Here is a 14,601-nt window from a genome sequence, read left to right as displayed (position 1 = left end):
TTCGGATATCCTCCACCCCCTCTGTGGCCTCTGCCTCTATTTGGCATCCCTCTACGAGGAGGTCTGTAACCAAAGTTCCCCCTGCGGGAAAGCCCCCCCCGGGTGTGGAAGCCAAGAGGAGCTTTCGAGCTTCCTTCTGCGCTTCCTTTGCTTCCTCTGCAGCCCGGCTATTAAAAACTTTAAATGCAATTTCCACTAGCTGCTGAATCGGAACTGGTAAGTGCCCATCCACTTTGTTCAGTTTCCGTTTAATGTCCTCGTAGGCGTTGTTTATATAGATCGAATTGAGAAAAGTGCTTGAATTTTCCCCTTCAGGGTCCAGGTCAGTGTACTGCCAGAAGGCTTTAACCAATCGTTCTAGATATTCAGCCGGATTTTCGTCTTTCTTTTGGAAGACCTCATGTACTTTATGGTTCGCAATTTGTTTGGGAAACCTCTTTTTTAGTCCGGCCACGATGGCCTCCCGGAAGCGTCGGAGGCTCACCATGTGTTCATCACTTAGTCCCTGGTCCCAATCGGGGCGGGTCTCAGGGACTACTTCCACCGGGGATAAGTAGGCTTGGTTGGCATCATCTTTCCACTTTTCTGTGGCATATTTACGTGCCGCCTCCCAAACCAACTTCCTCTCGGCTTCAGTTAAGAGAACATTGAGTAGATGTACCATATCTCCCCAGGTGGGGTTGTGTGATAACACAATACCCCTGATTAATTCAGATAGCTTTTCCAGATCCTCTGAATACTTAGGATAGTTATTTTTCCAATTAAAAAGGTCAGCCGTGGAGAATGGTACATAAACACAAGCCCTACGTATAGTGCCATCCGGTTGTACAACTATCTGTTCCCTCAAGGGAAAAATTCCGTCTGCCTTATGTGTGCTGCTATCTGCTTTTCCCGCTCTTGCCCTAGTAAGGGCTGGTGAGCAGGTAGGGTCTGGCTGGCGCGCAGTATGGCGTGAGCCCTGGGGGGACCCAGCTGACCCTTCCCTTTCGGTGTCGCTTGAGTCGGGTCCCTCTGGGGGCATTCTGGTCCGGACCTGTCTTGGAGAAGCCTTGGGCTGATTAACAATCACCTGAATCTGTGGTGCCTGATGACCTAAAGGGGCTTGGGGCATTAGAAATTGTCCTTCCACCCCCCTTTGTCGGGAAACTGAGGGCTGCGGTTGGACACCCGAGGCCTGTAGTTCGGGTGGTGGTGGTGGTGCTGCTGCAGCTGGCTCCCCCCTTTGTTGGACCCCTTCCCCGGGCGCTTCCCCTACCTGCCCATCATCGGGTAATGGTGGGGCCGAGGGGTAAATGGGAGGGGGGACATACTCACCAGGTTCCTCCAAGACTGTCTTAGACATCACCTGATTCGCAGCTTCTTCACGACCAGCTTTGATTTCTTGGAGGGCAGCCAAGAGCGCTTTGAAACACTCGTCTCGTTCGGACGCTGGTTCCTCCGCTGGGGGAGGAGGTGGTGGCAAAGGGAGGTCTGTAGAAGGAGGAGAAGCAACATAATTCTCGGATCCATAAGGGTTCCGGAGAGCCCCTATAGGTATCAAATCTGAGGCTCCGTCATAAAATCTAGGATTAGCAGCGACGGTTAGAAAGCACGAAGCGTATCGGACATTGTCCTTTTCGCCCTTCTGGAGCTCCTCCTCTGCCCATTTTACCACAGCCTTAAGGGCATCTGGCGAAAAGCTTCCGGTCTCTGGCCACGGTGGATTTATCGGAAGCGTGGAAGGTCATATCTCGGTGCATAATTTAATAATGCATCTCTTTTTAAGCCCCAATCTTTTGCCTACAAGTCCTCTCCAATTATTTAACACGCAGCGTAGAGGCGTCCCTCGATTTGCTGGTGCCTTGCTGACACAAGAATGACCCATTTCTGGTTCTTGCCCAACAAGTTTCCTCGTGCTCGGCCGAGTCTTATCTATCTGAGCACCTGGGATTCAGTCAGTCTCAAGCCCCGATGAGCTTCACCCCGATGAGCGCTCATGCAATCCTTCTCATTCGTATCACACTCAGGTCCTGTTCACTGTACACTTGCGTTCACCCTATGGTATCACAGATGCCAATCTCAACCATAGAGTGGGGCGTCTTTATAGTGAAGGGAAGCCTCCAACTGCTTTCCCAGGTCTCACGGGAGTACCGTCTTTCAGGATTATCCCGTATCCTATTGTTCATGAAGAGCACCCTTCCTGGTACTCACCGTGGAGAGCGAGTGGCAGGCCCAAAAGGCCAGGGCTAGGTAGTCTGTGTCTTCCGTTGAGGAAGCCTAAGCTACACCAGAGATCCGAGTCACGGCACCACGTGTTAACATCCAAATCTGGATTCTAATTATCCGGCGAAGATCACAGACTAAGATACATGAGACCAGCTGTCTATTAACCCAATTTATTGAATTACACAGCTAGGGCCCAATCTCTTAAAGTCAGAGAAGAGCCCTGAGTAAAAGATTACATATCGATTTATAAGGTTCAACAGAAAGAATCATAAAGGGGTTGAGCGGGGGAGGTTGACCTGATTGGCTCTTGGACCTCAAAGTTTTGGATCTTCCCAATTATTGGCTGAAAGTGTTCTGGGGTCTTCCTAATTGGCTGTACTACAAGGCCCATGCTATGCCCTCGTGCCCAGTTGACCCAGGGGCAGGGAGAGCCAGGATGTCTGCAGAAAATGTATCTGCATTTCCTTATCTTTCTTAGTGTGTTTATGTTATATCCTTTGTGTCTTTTGAGGTCTGGCCCCATGGCCTTCAAGTATGTTAATTGTTTCAATGGTGTCAAAAATGTAGATGTTTGGCTTCCTTCCTACGCATAGTATGATCGGCCATCTGGGTGCATTCATCTCCATAAATGTCGTCTCACTAGAGTGAAATGGTTAAATTGTTTTCCCATCAGAAAATATTACTCTCAATGTTTCCCTTTTGTGGTCTGTGATATCTCTCCCATTCAGGATTAGAGAGGAGTATTTGTCCCTTTGAAATGTAAAGCTATTGCTCTGCCATCGCTGTTGCGGAAGGGTGTGAAGACCCGAAGGCAAAGGCTTCGCTGTTGTTTTTGTTAGCTAAAGGTCAGGATGATCTGTTTGAGGTCCAAGAGAGGGGTGTATTTTATCAGTTTTGGGGTAAAGTCAGAAGAATAGCAAAACGTAACTCTTAAAGATTAACAGGCAACAATATAACATGTTTGATACAGGATACATTCTACAAGGTAATATGGTTGATACATAAAGTCAGAAAAATAGCAAAACGTAACTCTTGTATATAGGTATAAAGATTAACAAATATGTTTGGTACAGGATACATTCTTGGATACAGAGTACATTCTAGCATGACATAAGAATTGAACATCCATTAATTGGAAATCAAGGATCCCATATAGGTTAAAACATTCATTCATTCATTGGAATGGAAGGGTTGCATATGTTAGAAAGGCTTTCTATGACCACCTGCTGTCAGATGTATTGAATGTTTCATTTGAATCGTTCTGGATTAAACCTGCAATCAATACAATTTTATTACAATAGCTGCCAATAAATGTCTCTAAGTGAACCAACTAAGAAACAGTCATGTTAAAAAGTAAAAATAAATTCAATGGAGGCTTTTTTTTCAAAATACAAAAAAACATTATTTAAACAGCCAATTGTACAATTATTACCTTATAATAAGGGGCAGGCTCTGTGCACGGGGGGCATGGGGCATGTCATGCTCGCGGTGGGCATGTCACACTCACAATGGGCATGTCACAACATCATTGTTGCAGCAGTGATCTCTGATGACGGTTGGTTCGTGCGCTTGCCACAAGTTCTCGTTGCGGCAGGGGGAGGCATCACATGGGGCTCACTTGTATGGGCGACATGCCCCCCCATGAGCGTGACACGCCCTGAAGCTGGACATTTTAAAAGTTTTTATCTTTGCCTGCTGGACGAAGGACATTAGGCTAAAAAGGAGGACATGTCCTCCTTTTGCCAGATGTCTGGCAATCCTAGGCAAGTGGCTGTGGGAGACAGCCAGCACGAGGGTGGGCAGGCACAGGACAAAGCCTCAAATGCAATGAGTTTGTAGTGCCTGCTCACCCACCCTCACACTGGCTGCCTCTCACAGCCACTTCCCACTACCACTTGTGATGTTATTTTTAATATTTGTTTTATTTTTTTATTTCTTTCCAAGTGGGATAGCACAGTATTACAATTTAAAATAAATGACCATCTCACAGCTGAATAAAGTGCTGTGCTTTCCAATCAAAAAACCCCGCTTCCTCGGCAAAAAGATCAGTGCTTCCCTGGACAGTGTGCAGTCAGAATTTTTAAAACAGATTTCAGACAAGCTAAATCCGATTCAAAAACAGGATTTTTTTCAACTTGCCCTCAGACTCCTAAGAAGAAGAATGAGACTCACAAGGGCAGCTGGAAAGGAACCAGAAAAGATCCCCAAGTGTGAGGATGTGTCACTAAAGATTAAGGCTAGGATTATTCACACTATGATGTTCCCAATTACTATGTGCATATGAGAAAGCTGGGCAGGGAAGAAAACTGACAGGGAAAAAAAATCAGTTCATCTGAAATGTGGTGTTGAAGAAGAGTTTTAGGCAGAACCGTGTCCCTTTTCAGAGACAGATCCTTCATTAGATATTCTCAGTCACTTTTACAGAACTGCTTACAAGGAGCACATTTCATGCCCAAATGCCTATGTTTTGCATATCCAGTTCTCCATAGCCACATCAGAATCCATTTTTAGTCTAGGCAAGTTCCCTGTTGACAAAATCAATCAGAATAAATTTTGTGAGTGGCCTTCACAGTTGCAAAAGGTAGGAAGACTCTCTTATCCTGTACCAGTCTGCTTTTTCAGAGCCTAAGATATGTGCTGCCTGTGGCAGAGTAGCACCCACTCAAGTAAAGGGCAAGGTATCCAAATCCAGTCACATTATGTCAGTGCAGAAGGGAGAAAATCCCTCAAGCCTTTTCTCCTCCCAACAATAATTTAATAACTAGCCATTTCCTGCCCTTTTGTGGGACCCCAAATTAGCTTATGCATGGTAGGGCCAGTCCTGATGGAGACCTTTTCTCACATTCACTTTTTATATGGAAGCATGACAATGGCAACTAAGGTCCACAACTGATGCCAGCTAACCTTTTAGTTCTATCAATCTGATACAACTCCAAGTGCGGTGGTTCCATTGTAAGGCATCTTTGACAACGTTCTTTTACAGTGTACCCCTCTGAAATACAGCAAATTCCACATTTTTCACCAGGCGACAAATCCTGTCACAACGCAATTTTCTAAATTTCCACAAACAAAATCAAAATTGAAGGGCAGGCTGGCAGTTCCAGAATACCAACCCTACCACAAAGCATGCCAAATTAAACAAATGACACATCTAATTAAAAATGAGAGTACCCAGTGTGGTTGTAGTGGATAGTGCAATAATCACACAAATACAACATGAAGAGAAATGTCCAAACTATACTTTTGGATACTGGTTGTAAAATTTGAGAATATAAAAGGTGTAAAAATTGTTTGGTAAACACATCTAGGAAAAAATCTACTGTGGGGTACTGTAGAAAACAATATGGTTTTCCTCTCCATTCAAATTTGTTGTTGTTATGTGCCATCAAGTTACCTCTGACTTATGGGAACCCTATGAATGAGCAATCTCCAAAATGTCCTGCCCGTAACTGCTCTGCTCAGTTCTTGCAAACCCAAGCCTGTGACTTCCTTTAGAGAGTCAGCCCATCTCATATTTAGTCTTCCTCTTTTCCTGCTGCTTTCCACCTTTCCCAGCATTATTGTTCCTTCCAGAGAATCCTGCCTTCTCATGATGTGTCCAAAGTAGCACAGCCTCAGTTTCAATAATGTTTATTAAATTCACAGAAATAACACTCAAAATAATACATAGGTAGCATCTAAGCCCAATAAAAATATCAAAATACAGCACTGCTGTATCGCCACCATGCTGGAGAGGCTGAAAGGACAGGGGATCCTTTCATCTCAGGTGGCTAAAAATGTGGAAGCTAATCTTGATTTGATACGATGTTCAACAGGCCAAAAACAAACAAACAAACAAACAAAAACACACATATAAATGTGATGCTGACTGCATATGATTCTCTTTATTCACTGGTACAAGCAAAAATTCTGTTATCATTTGTCTTTTCTGGGTTAATTTAAAGCTGTAGTTTCTCACAGGGTCTTTGTCTATATGTATGTTGAAATCCTCTTTAGCTACCGCTGTAATGTTTATTCAGTAGTTTCATGTTAAGATGACTTTTTTTGAATCATGGTACCATTTTATAGATTTCATTATTTCTGGAGAACGGATGTATCACAAAAACCATAGCAATGATTTTAGAAAGACTATCTATAGAACAATATGACAAAAACAACAACAACAAAAACAAAAAACAAAGAAAAATTTGAACCCAGCTTAATAATATCTGTTGATTGTTTTGAATCTGGCTTTTAAAATATCCATCTTTTTTGTATTTAATATTATGTCTAATGTTATACAGTACAATTTGAAGGAAAAAGAGAATCCCAGGAATCTCAGGAATCCTTAGTCATGGCAATTAAAGTAGTATCAAACAGATACAATCAGTGGCTTAACACCCAGTCTGTTTCTTCAACAGGGTTTCATTTCTATAAGAGTAGAAATGAAATGTCAAATTCAGAAGCCATTTTCATTTCAACAATTTCAGGGCTTCAGAGATGTAAATGTTTAATACAAAGCGACTTAAATGTTGAACTAGTCATTTTTCAGAAAACAGAATCTGAATGATAAACAAAATTGAAATGTTTAAATAAAATGTGTGATTTTAGCAACCAACTTCATATCTTTAGTAGTTAAATTATCAAGTGACGCCCAACTCACAAAGCACTTTGAGACAGTGAGACTATGCTTTCTCTGTCATTATACCAGGGCAAAATGGGCCAGATCTAGAGTTAAGCAATGATGCAGATGCTCCAAGCAGTAGATTTTTAGTGCCATGGGGACAGGTATTGAACATAATGTGTCACAATTAACAGTGTATGTAAAAAGGTTAAATGTAGTGCTACTTTTTAAAATTAACACCATGACTGCTAATAACATTATCTTATTTATTTTGTTAGCGTGTAGCACAATTTAAAATTATGGACATACATGAAATACAGTGGTGCCTCGCTTTATGATTGCCCCGTTCAACGATGAAACCGCATTACGATGAACTTTTTGTGATCGCTTTTGTGATCGCAAAACAATGTTTCCTATGGGGGAATTTCGCTTTGCGATGATCGTTTCCCTACTTCGGGAACCGATTCTTCGCAAAATGACGATTTTCCAACAGCTGATCGGCGGTTTCAAAATGGCCGCCAGGTAAATAAATTGGCCCCCCGCTCTTTTCTGAGATGGATTCCTCGCTGCACAGGCAGCGAAAATGGCTGCCCTATGGAGGATCTTCACTGGACGGTGAGTTTACAGCTGTTTGGAATGCATTAAACGGGTTTTAATGTGTTTCAATGGGTTTTTTCTTTTCGCATTATGACGTTTTCGTTCTACAAATTAACGTCGTAATGCCAGACACCGTAAGTGTAATAAAAATGGACTGTTTATTTATTACACTTAGTTGCTTGGTGGGTTCATTTGCTGGATTCTTTGTCTTTTTCTTTGTATTTTATGAGTGCTAAAAATCAGGTAGGGTGCCCAGTGTTGTTTAGTGGACAGAGTGATGGATTAGGGCTCAGGACTCCTCAGTTTGAATCCCCATTCAGTCATAGAAACTTACTGGGGTGTGTGGAATTGGTAAAACCACTCTTTAAATAACTCACTTAATTTGGAAGTTGTATTAGGGTTGCTGTAAGTTGGTTCTGATTTGACGGCATGGAACAACAAAAATCGAGTGAAAACCAGATTGTTCAAGCATTACATGTTACTTTGAAAAAAAATATTGAGTAACATCTACAGACTAAAGTTCTGTGTGGAAGAGAAGAAAATGCTTATTCACTTTATTGTTGCCGTTGTTGCATTTTTACTGTCAAGGACAGAGAGAGGTGCTTCGGGGATTTTCTGCCACAGGTGCCAATATAACTTGGCTGGCATTGGATAATGTGCACCTTGCCATAGGGAGGGCACCAACCACTTCTGTACTTCAAACAGTAACATATTTTGGGCCAACCCTGAGAGGAGGTATCAGTACCTCCACAGACTGAGTCCAAAATCTGAAATTACAATGGATAACTCAGATCTGCCAAGTGGTAGCAGTTAGCTGTGTGTAGGTAGTAGAGTGCCTCCATGCATGTGCAGGAGGGCTTTGTCTCCTGCCTTGCTTTCTTTAACCCCACTCACTGCCAGCATGTAGACCTCCACCTGTCAGTGATATGTTATGCAACCACTACCTGAGGACCATTAAGATTTTGACTGAATTTCCCTTTGTTCTTCTGTTTGGTGTATGAACTGTCCGATGCAGACATTTGAACCTCCTCACAGGTCAAAGTGAACAAGAGCGAACTGAGATGCTAATCTGTCCACCCAAACTATGTCCCTTCCCAATCGCCGTCAGAGCACCATCTCTGTACATCCTGCTTTCAAGGTAGACAAACTTTGAATGTATCCACACTGCACAGTTACAGCAATTTGACACAACTTTAACTGTCGTGCCTCTATCCAAAAACTCACGGGAATTATAATTCAGAGTTCACTAGGGCTCTCTAACAGAGAAAGGTAAACACCTCATCAAACTACTGCTCTATGGGTTTTACAGGAGAGTCATCACAGTCAAAACGGTATCAAATTGCTATAACTGTGTAATGTAGAAACACTTTTGGAGTCACTGAAAACTCATATCTTCAGTGTCCTTCACCTTCATCACTATCACACTCTTAAGAACTCCCTTTTCATAAGCCAGAGTGAGGCAACTTCCTAAGCCAGAACATCTAAGGTTCAGCAGTAGCAGCCTTCCCTCCTAAGCCCCCAAGCTTTTGCCTTCTTTCAGAACAGTACCTATGAGCCTTGTATTTCCTAAATTAGCCCGCCATCTTCAGGTGTGGTGGAGGTCCTGATCTCATTGTCCATGATGGAATGCAGCAAAATATCATCCTTAATTTTAAAAAAACTTACACAAGGAATTTAGGAATACCTCTATTTTAAGTACAGTATCTGGTGGCAGGAGAGCCCTTCTGTTGCTGATGTAGTTGTAGCAGGCGATGAGTGTAATCAATTCAGAGAAATGTTAGTTGAACGAACTCTTCAGACATCCTGGAATATATGTGTCAAACTTTCTCAGACATGCTCATTCTGGAGTGTGCTGGAGTGGGCGTGGGAGGGAGGCCTGGCTTGGCTATTTAAAAGAGGCAAGCAGAGCAGCAATGGTGATAGGAGTAGGAATTTTTTGTTTGCTTTTCCTGACTGATTTTTTAAGAGAAAAGCAAATAAAACCCCCACCCCCTGGTCTCTTTTTGTCTCCGCTGCTGCCCCACGTGACCCTTTTAAAAGACAAGACAAGCCCTCCCCCCCCCCATGTACGCACAAAGGCAGGCAGGCAGGCAGACACAGATGCAGCTGCATGGACATGCAGGAGGGTTCAGCTTTTGAAAGGCAGCCTCCTCAAGCTGCCTTTGGAAACGACACAGTTCCATGGAGCCAAGGAAGTATTTAATTTGCCAATATACTGCAGTGGCTTGCTTATTAAAACACTTCAGAATATTGGCAAATCCAGGGATCACATGCACTGGAATCAACCTAAACCAGAACACTTCCCCCCCCCCCACACATACACAAATAAAAAAAAATAGAAGCCTCTGACAAGGGCCAGAAAGGTGTATTTAGGAACACTGCGGAGGTGGATGGGCTCACTCCAGCAAAGATGTCACCTGGTCGCTGTCTTTACTGGGGAACCAGCCCATTCTTGCAGCAAACAGACAGTTAAATGCCCGTGTAGTCAGTCTCTAACTCTGAACTCCTCGTATTGCATGTATTGCCTTCCAGGAAATATCTTCTGATGCAACAGCTATCTTATAAGAACTGTCAGGTCGATCAGAGTGGAAGTCACCAGGGTGGATAGGAAGCTCTCTGTAAGGGTTGTTGTTGTTGTTGTTTTAACTACCTGATTCAGAGGAACAGCTAGCGGCAAAACAACAGACCCAGTCAGGGGCATCAGCCGTCCCAAAAGCTCTTTTAGCAGTACTTCATCAGGCATCTGGAGAAAACAAAATGACTGTTGGCTGAATTGTTCCACTTCTTGTTCCCAGCTTGATTTCTTCATGAGAAGATGACAGCACCTGCAAACCATCGCATTCTACTAGGTAAGATTCTGCCACTTTATAAAGCAAAAGGGGACCATTGAACAGTGCTGTTATTGTTGAAGGCAAGAGGAAAACAGAGAGGAAAGAGGAAAAGATATGTTTTGAGTCTCAGAATTCACAGAAATCCCCAGGCAGCATGGCCAGCTATAATTCAAAAACCCCATGTTCCCCGGCAACTTTATACTTCTGAATTTTATTGGCTCTCTTGTGGGTAGAGGTGTTTGCATGACATTTGAGGATATGCATGCCTCAGGTTGAAAATCAATGTCCTGTGCGCAGCAGCATTGCTCTGTTGACAGAACACGAAGTTCTTGTTACACCCTTCCCAGTTTTTCAGGTGGTGAAGAGGGTTGCAGGGGAGGGGAGGAAGTCTCAGCAACATAGATGGCTTCTAGTGAGAGATTGGATTTAAGCCTTTGATATTAAAAATGACTATGGTAAAGGAGAGACCAGTAGGGAAACTGGTTAGAAAACAAAGATATAAACATTAAATTGGGCCTAATAATTTTCTGTTACATTAAGTACAGTCTTGTTCAGAGGTCTCTGGTAAAATACATGGAAGTACTTAATATTCTTATGACAAGAGGACAATTGACTCTGCACATCTTGTACTTTTCTCCTTTATCTGAGAGTTTAAAATAGAGGTAGAAAGTAGAAGTCGCTCACAGTTAGCAGTAAATGGCCATATTGGGGGAATGTATGTTAGTCAACATTCCTAGTGTAGCTCTATCTGTGGGAAGAAACACTGGAAGGGAAATTCCGTATTACCTCAAAGGCTGAGCAGGGAAAATACTCTTATCTGACATTCTGAAGACCTACAGTGGGTCAATATAGCTCAGGGATGGGAAATTGGTAGCTGCTCAAATGATGTGGCACTCCACACCCCCTTAGCCCTAGTCATTCGAAACAAATGGTGAAGGCTGATTATTGGAGTTGCAGTCTAACAGTGTCTGGCAGTCACACATCGCTCACTCCTGAACTAGAGACACTGCTGTAGTCATTAGCGGTCACCCATCATTCAAGCTTTTGGTGGTGAGTGATCTTGTTTGAGTAGTGCTAGTTTAGTGTAGTTTTCTCCTTTGTGTTGAGACCGCTGGACTGTTGCTGTAGTTTTCATCGTGCTCCCTCCAGGATTTTAGTATTGCCTCTAGATGGAGGTTTCCTGCTGTTTTAAGAAACATTGTTCCAAGGCAGGAGGAGAAAATGTGGCCCTCCAGGTGTTTAGTGCTGCAGCCCATTTTCTTCCCCACCAGTGCCTATGCCAGTTGATGAGCATTGCTGTTCAACAGCATCTGGAGAACCAAATGTTTCCAACTCCTGTTGTAAAAGGTCTTATAAAATATGTGCGACAGAGGGGGAAACTGTACTCTCATAAGTACTTTAAAAAAGAAGGCGGGAGAAATAATAATCCTAATAAATGATATGTTGACTTACAACAAAAATGACAGATCTAAAAATTACTTTTGTAGACATATTCTGTGACCCGTTCAAATATTGAATTCTACGGGGGAAAAAAGAACACTTGATTCCTTCTCTGAAACTCTGAAACCAGCTTGGATGGATTCCTCCTGAATGACCCACACAACAGCGACTCATGAGGAATTGTACTTCTAGATTCTCTTCTAGAAAACAGAAGCTTTGAGGAAATGCTGGACTCAGTCAAATGTGTTTTGGTGGGGGACACTGCTGTTGGGAAAACGGCACTGCTGCTGCGTTTCACCTCAGAGACATTTCCGGACACGTACCGGCCAACTGTTTATGAAAACACAGGGGTGGACGTTTTCTTGGATGGTGTCCAGATCAGTTTAGGCCTCTGGGACACTGCTGGCAGTGATTCCTTCAGAGGCATCCGCCCCCTTTCTTACGAGCAAGCAGACGTGGTTTTATTGTGCTACTCAGTGGCCAATCGCAACTCCTTCCTCAGCTTGAGGAACAAATGGGTGACAGAGATCAGGACCCACTTGCCCAGAATCCCAATTTTAGTGGTAGGTACCCAAATTGACCTAAGAGAAACGGGACCTCATAGCACTGGCTGTATCAGTCCAGTACATGGGAAGCGGCTTGCCAAGGACATCCGAGCCAAGGGCTATGTGGAATGCTCGTCCCTGACCAACAGGGGAGTCCAGCAAGTCTTCGAGTGTGCGGTCCGGACTGCAGTGAATCACGCGAAGAAACGAGCCAGGAGGAATTTTTTTTCTTCTGTGAATGAGTGCAAGGTATTTTGAACTCCATTGTTGGTCTTCTCATTTATCATCACAAATGAAGTTTTTTTCCTGAGGCAGAATGGCTTCAGCGCAGCAGAGGAAAAGCAGGATCACATAATTTTTGCATCTGTGATAGCAGCATGTGTGTTGCAAATAGGTCCTGCAAATAGGTCTGAGTGGAACATTTCCCTTGTAAAGATGGCTCTTGTACCACGTCACTCCCAGTTGCATAAAGCGAAGGAAAGCCCAAACTGAAGACTTCTGAACAGCAGTGATCTTGCTATTATTTGTGAGTGTGTATCTATTAAAGAACCTATTTATTTAACAATGGAAGTTCACTTGCTTTGAGTGAAACAATAGAACTTGTTCTAAATAAAATAATCAGATCAGTTTTATATCGTTGTAACTGCTGTGACTTCTCCCAGGGCTTGGAAAAATTACTTTTTTGGAGTATAACTTCCAGAATCTTCCAACTAACATGGGATTCTGGGGTATCTAACAAGTAATTTTTCCAAGTATTGACTTTCCCTATGGAATCATGGGGACTGTAGTTTGAGGAGGGCATTGAGAATCCTGTTACTGACAACAATCACAGCTCACTGGTTTTCCTGGTAAAACGAAGTGACAAGTAAATACCTATTACCTGTTAATTTTACCTTGTTTAAAATTATAGTTTATATTTTTAATTCTTTGATTTAGTGTCAACCACATGGTTCAGTTTCCAAAAGCAAATTATTAAAGTGAAAAAATAGGCAGATATTCATATATTTAAGATGGAGGATGACTCCGATAAAATCCTTGTACAGCTATCAGGGTGAGGTGGGTGGTGTCCCATTCCATGCTCTTAAGTAGGTATACAAGAGAACAAAATTCTAGAAGTATAACTCTACAATGACTTTGATGGCATTGTGATGCAAGAAACTAAACCTACTACAGTACCTCCTGTCACCCAGTAGTTAGACTATAAACTCTCAATTGAAAAGGTAGGCAGCCCTTTTGTCTCCCCCTGGCCAATGCGTAAACTCAGGGAATTAGCAATGTTGTCATAGTTTATTCTAATAGGACTTCTGTACATTCTAGCAGTTTGTGACAGGTAGAAATTCAGCAGGATTTACATAGTCCTCACCATTATAATCCCATGGCTGAAAAGATTACATTCGTTGGCCTGTGTCCTTTACAATTTACCTATACACAGTTGGCAAAGGCCTGTTAGAAAAAAGTGGTGGCAACTTTTGCAAATCCATGATTTTGTGGAAGCAACTTGGATCAAAAGCCAGCATAAAAGAAAACTGATTTTTTTTATGCAGGACTTGGATTAAAATTAAATTAAATGATAATTAAAATGGACTAATTCATCTTTTAAAAGCTATTTAAACTCCCCTGATGAAGTGTGAATCTTTTCATGGAAACTTTTAATTATACAGTAGTATAAATGGAAAAGTCAGTATAGGGCAGCTAGAGAGGGAGTATCAATTCCGTACTATAACTTCTTGACAGGGGCTGGACTCAGTGATTTATAGGGTCCCTTCCAGCTCTGCAGTTCTGAGATTAGTATTTATCTAAGTAGGCTGTTCCCAACAGTGCTCAGCCTTATCTCTGTGGAAGCTCATAGAGATGGCAAGAAAGCAACACTTCTCCTCTTCAGCTTGTGTTTACTCCCTACGGTTCCACAACCTGAAATGTGTACTTTTTTGGACTAAACTCCCAACGTGAGCTAACCAGCATGGTGGACCATGCTGTGTATAGGATTCTGGGAGTTACAGTTTATTAAGCTCTGTTACATATACTGTTTCTACACAATACAATCCAAATAATGCTATGCTATGAATATAGCTAGTATCTTTTAAAAAGGCCTTTTAATCTGATGACCATCTCTATATATGTCATGACAATTATGCCTTGTGCAATACATTTCCCCCCTTTTTATATCCTGAGATTATTGGAAACATGAACTCTGAGTCTGAGATCTAGCATTGCCATCCACATCACAAGTGACTTCATGAACACCCACATAGGATTCCTAACTTCTTATTAGCCACTGCTCCTGTGCTCTCAACACAGATGTTAGCAAATGGTACTGCTTATGTTCTTGCCCTGGAAAGCTTCATCTGCCAATCTCTGAACATTTAAGGCACACCAGCTG

General features: G+C 42.6%; 1 protein-coding gene across 1 annotated transcript in view; it reads left to right on the top strand.

The window, feature by feature from the left end:
- The window catches only part of RHOH (ras homolog family member H), a 28,410-nt gene extending 15,557 nt beyond the window's left edge, over window positions 1-12,853 (top strand). The window contains exons 2-3 of the mRNA XM_020786238.3: window positions 10,201-10,254; window positions 11,724-12,853. Of these exons, the coding sequence (XP_020641897.3) occupies window positions 11,901-12,479 (579 nt within the window). The 5' untranslated portion in view covers window positions 10,201-10,254; window positions 11,724-11,900 and the 3' untranslated portion in view covers window positions 12,480-12,853. The remainder of the gene's footprint in view (window positions 1-10,200; window positions 10,255-11,723) is intronic.
- The last annotated feature ends 1,748 nt before the right edge of the window (window positions 12,854-14,601 follow it).

The sequence above is a fragment of the Pogona vitticeps genome, chromosome 5 (genome assembly GCF_051106095.1).
Source record: "Pogona vitticeps strain Pit_001003342236 chromosome 5, PviZW2.1, whole genome shotgun sequence".
In the NCBI taxonomy this organism is placed as follows: Eukaryota; Metazoa; Chordata; class Lepidosauria; order Squamata; family Agamidae; genus Pogona; species Pogona vitticeps.
This window is presented reverse-complemented; position numbering and strand designations above follow the sequence as displayed.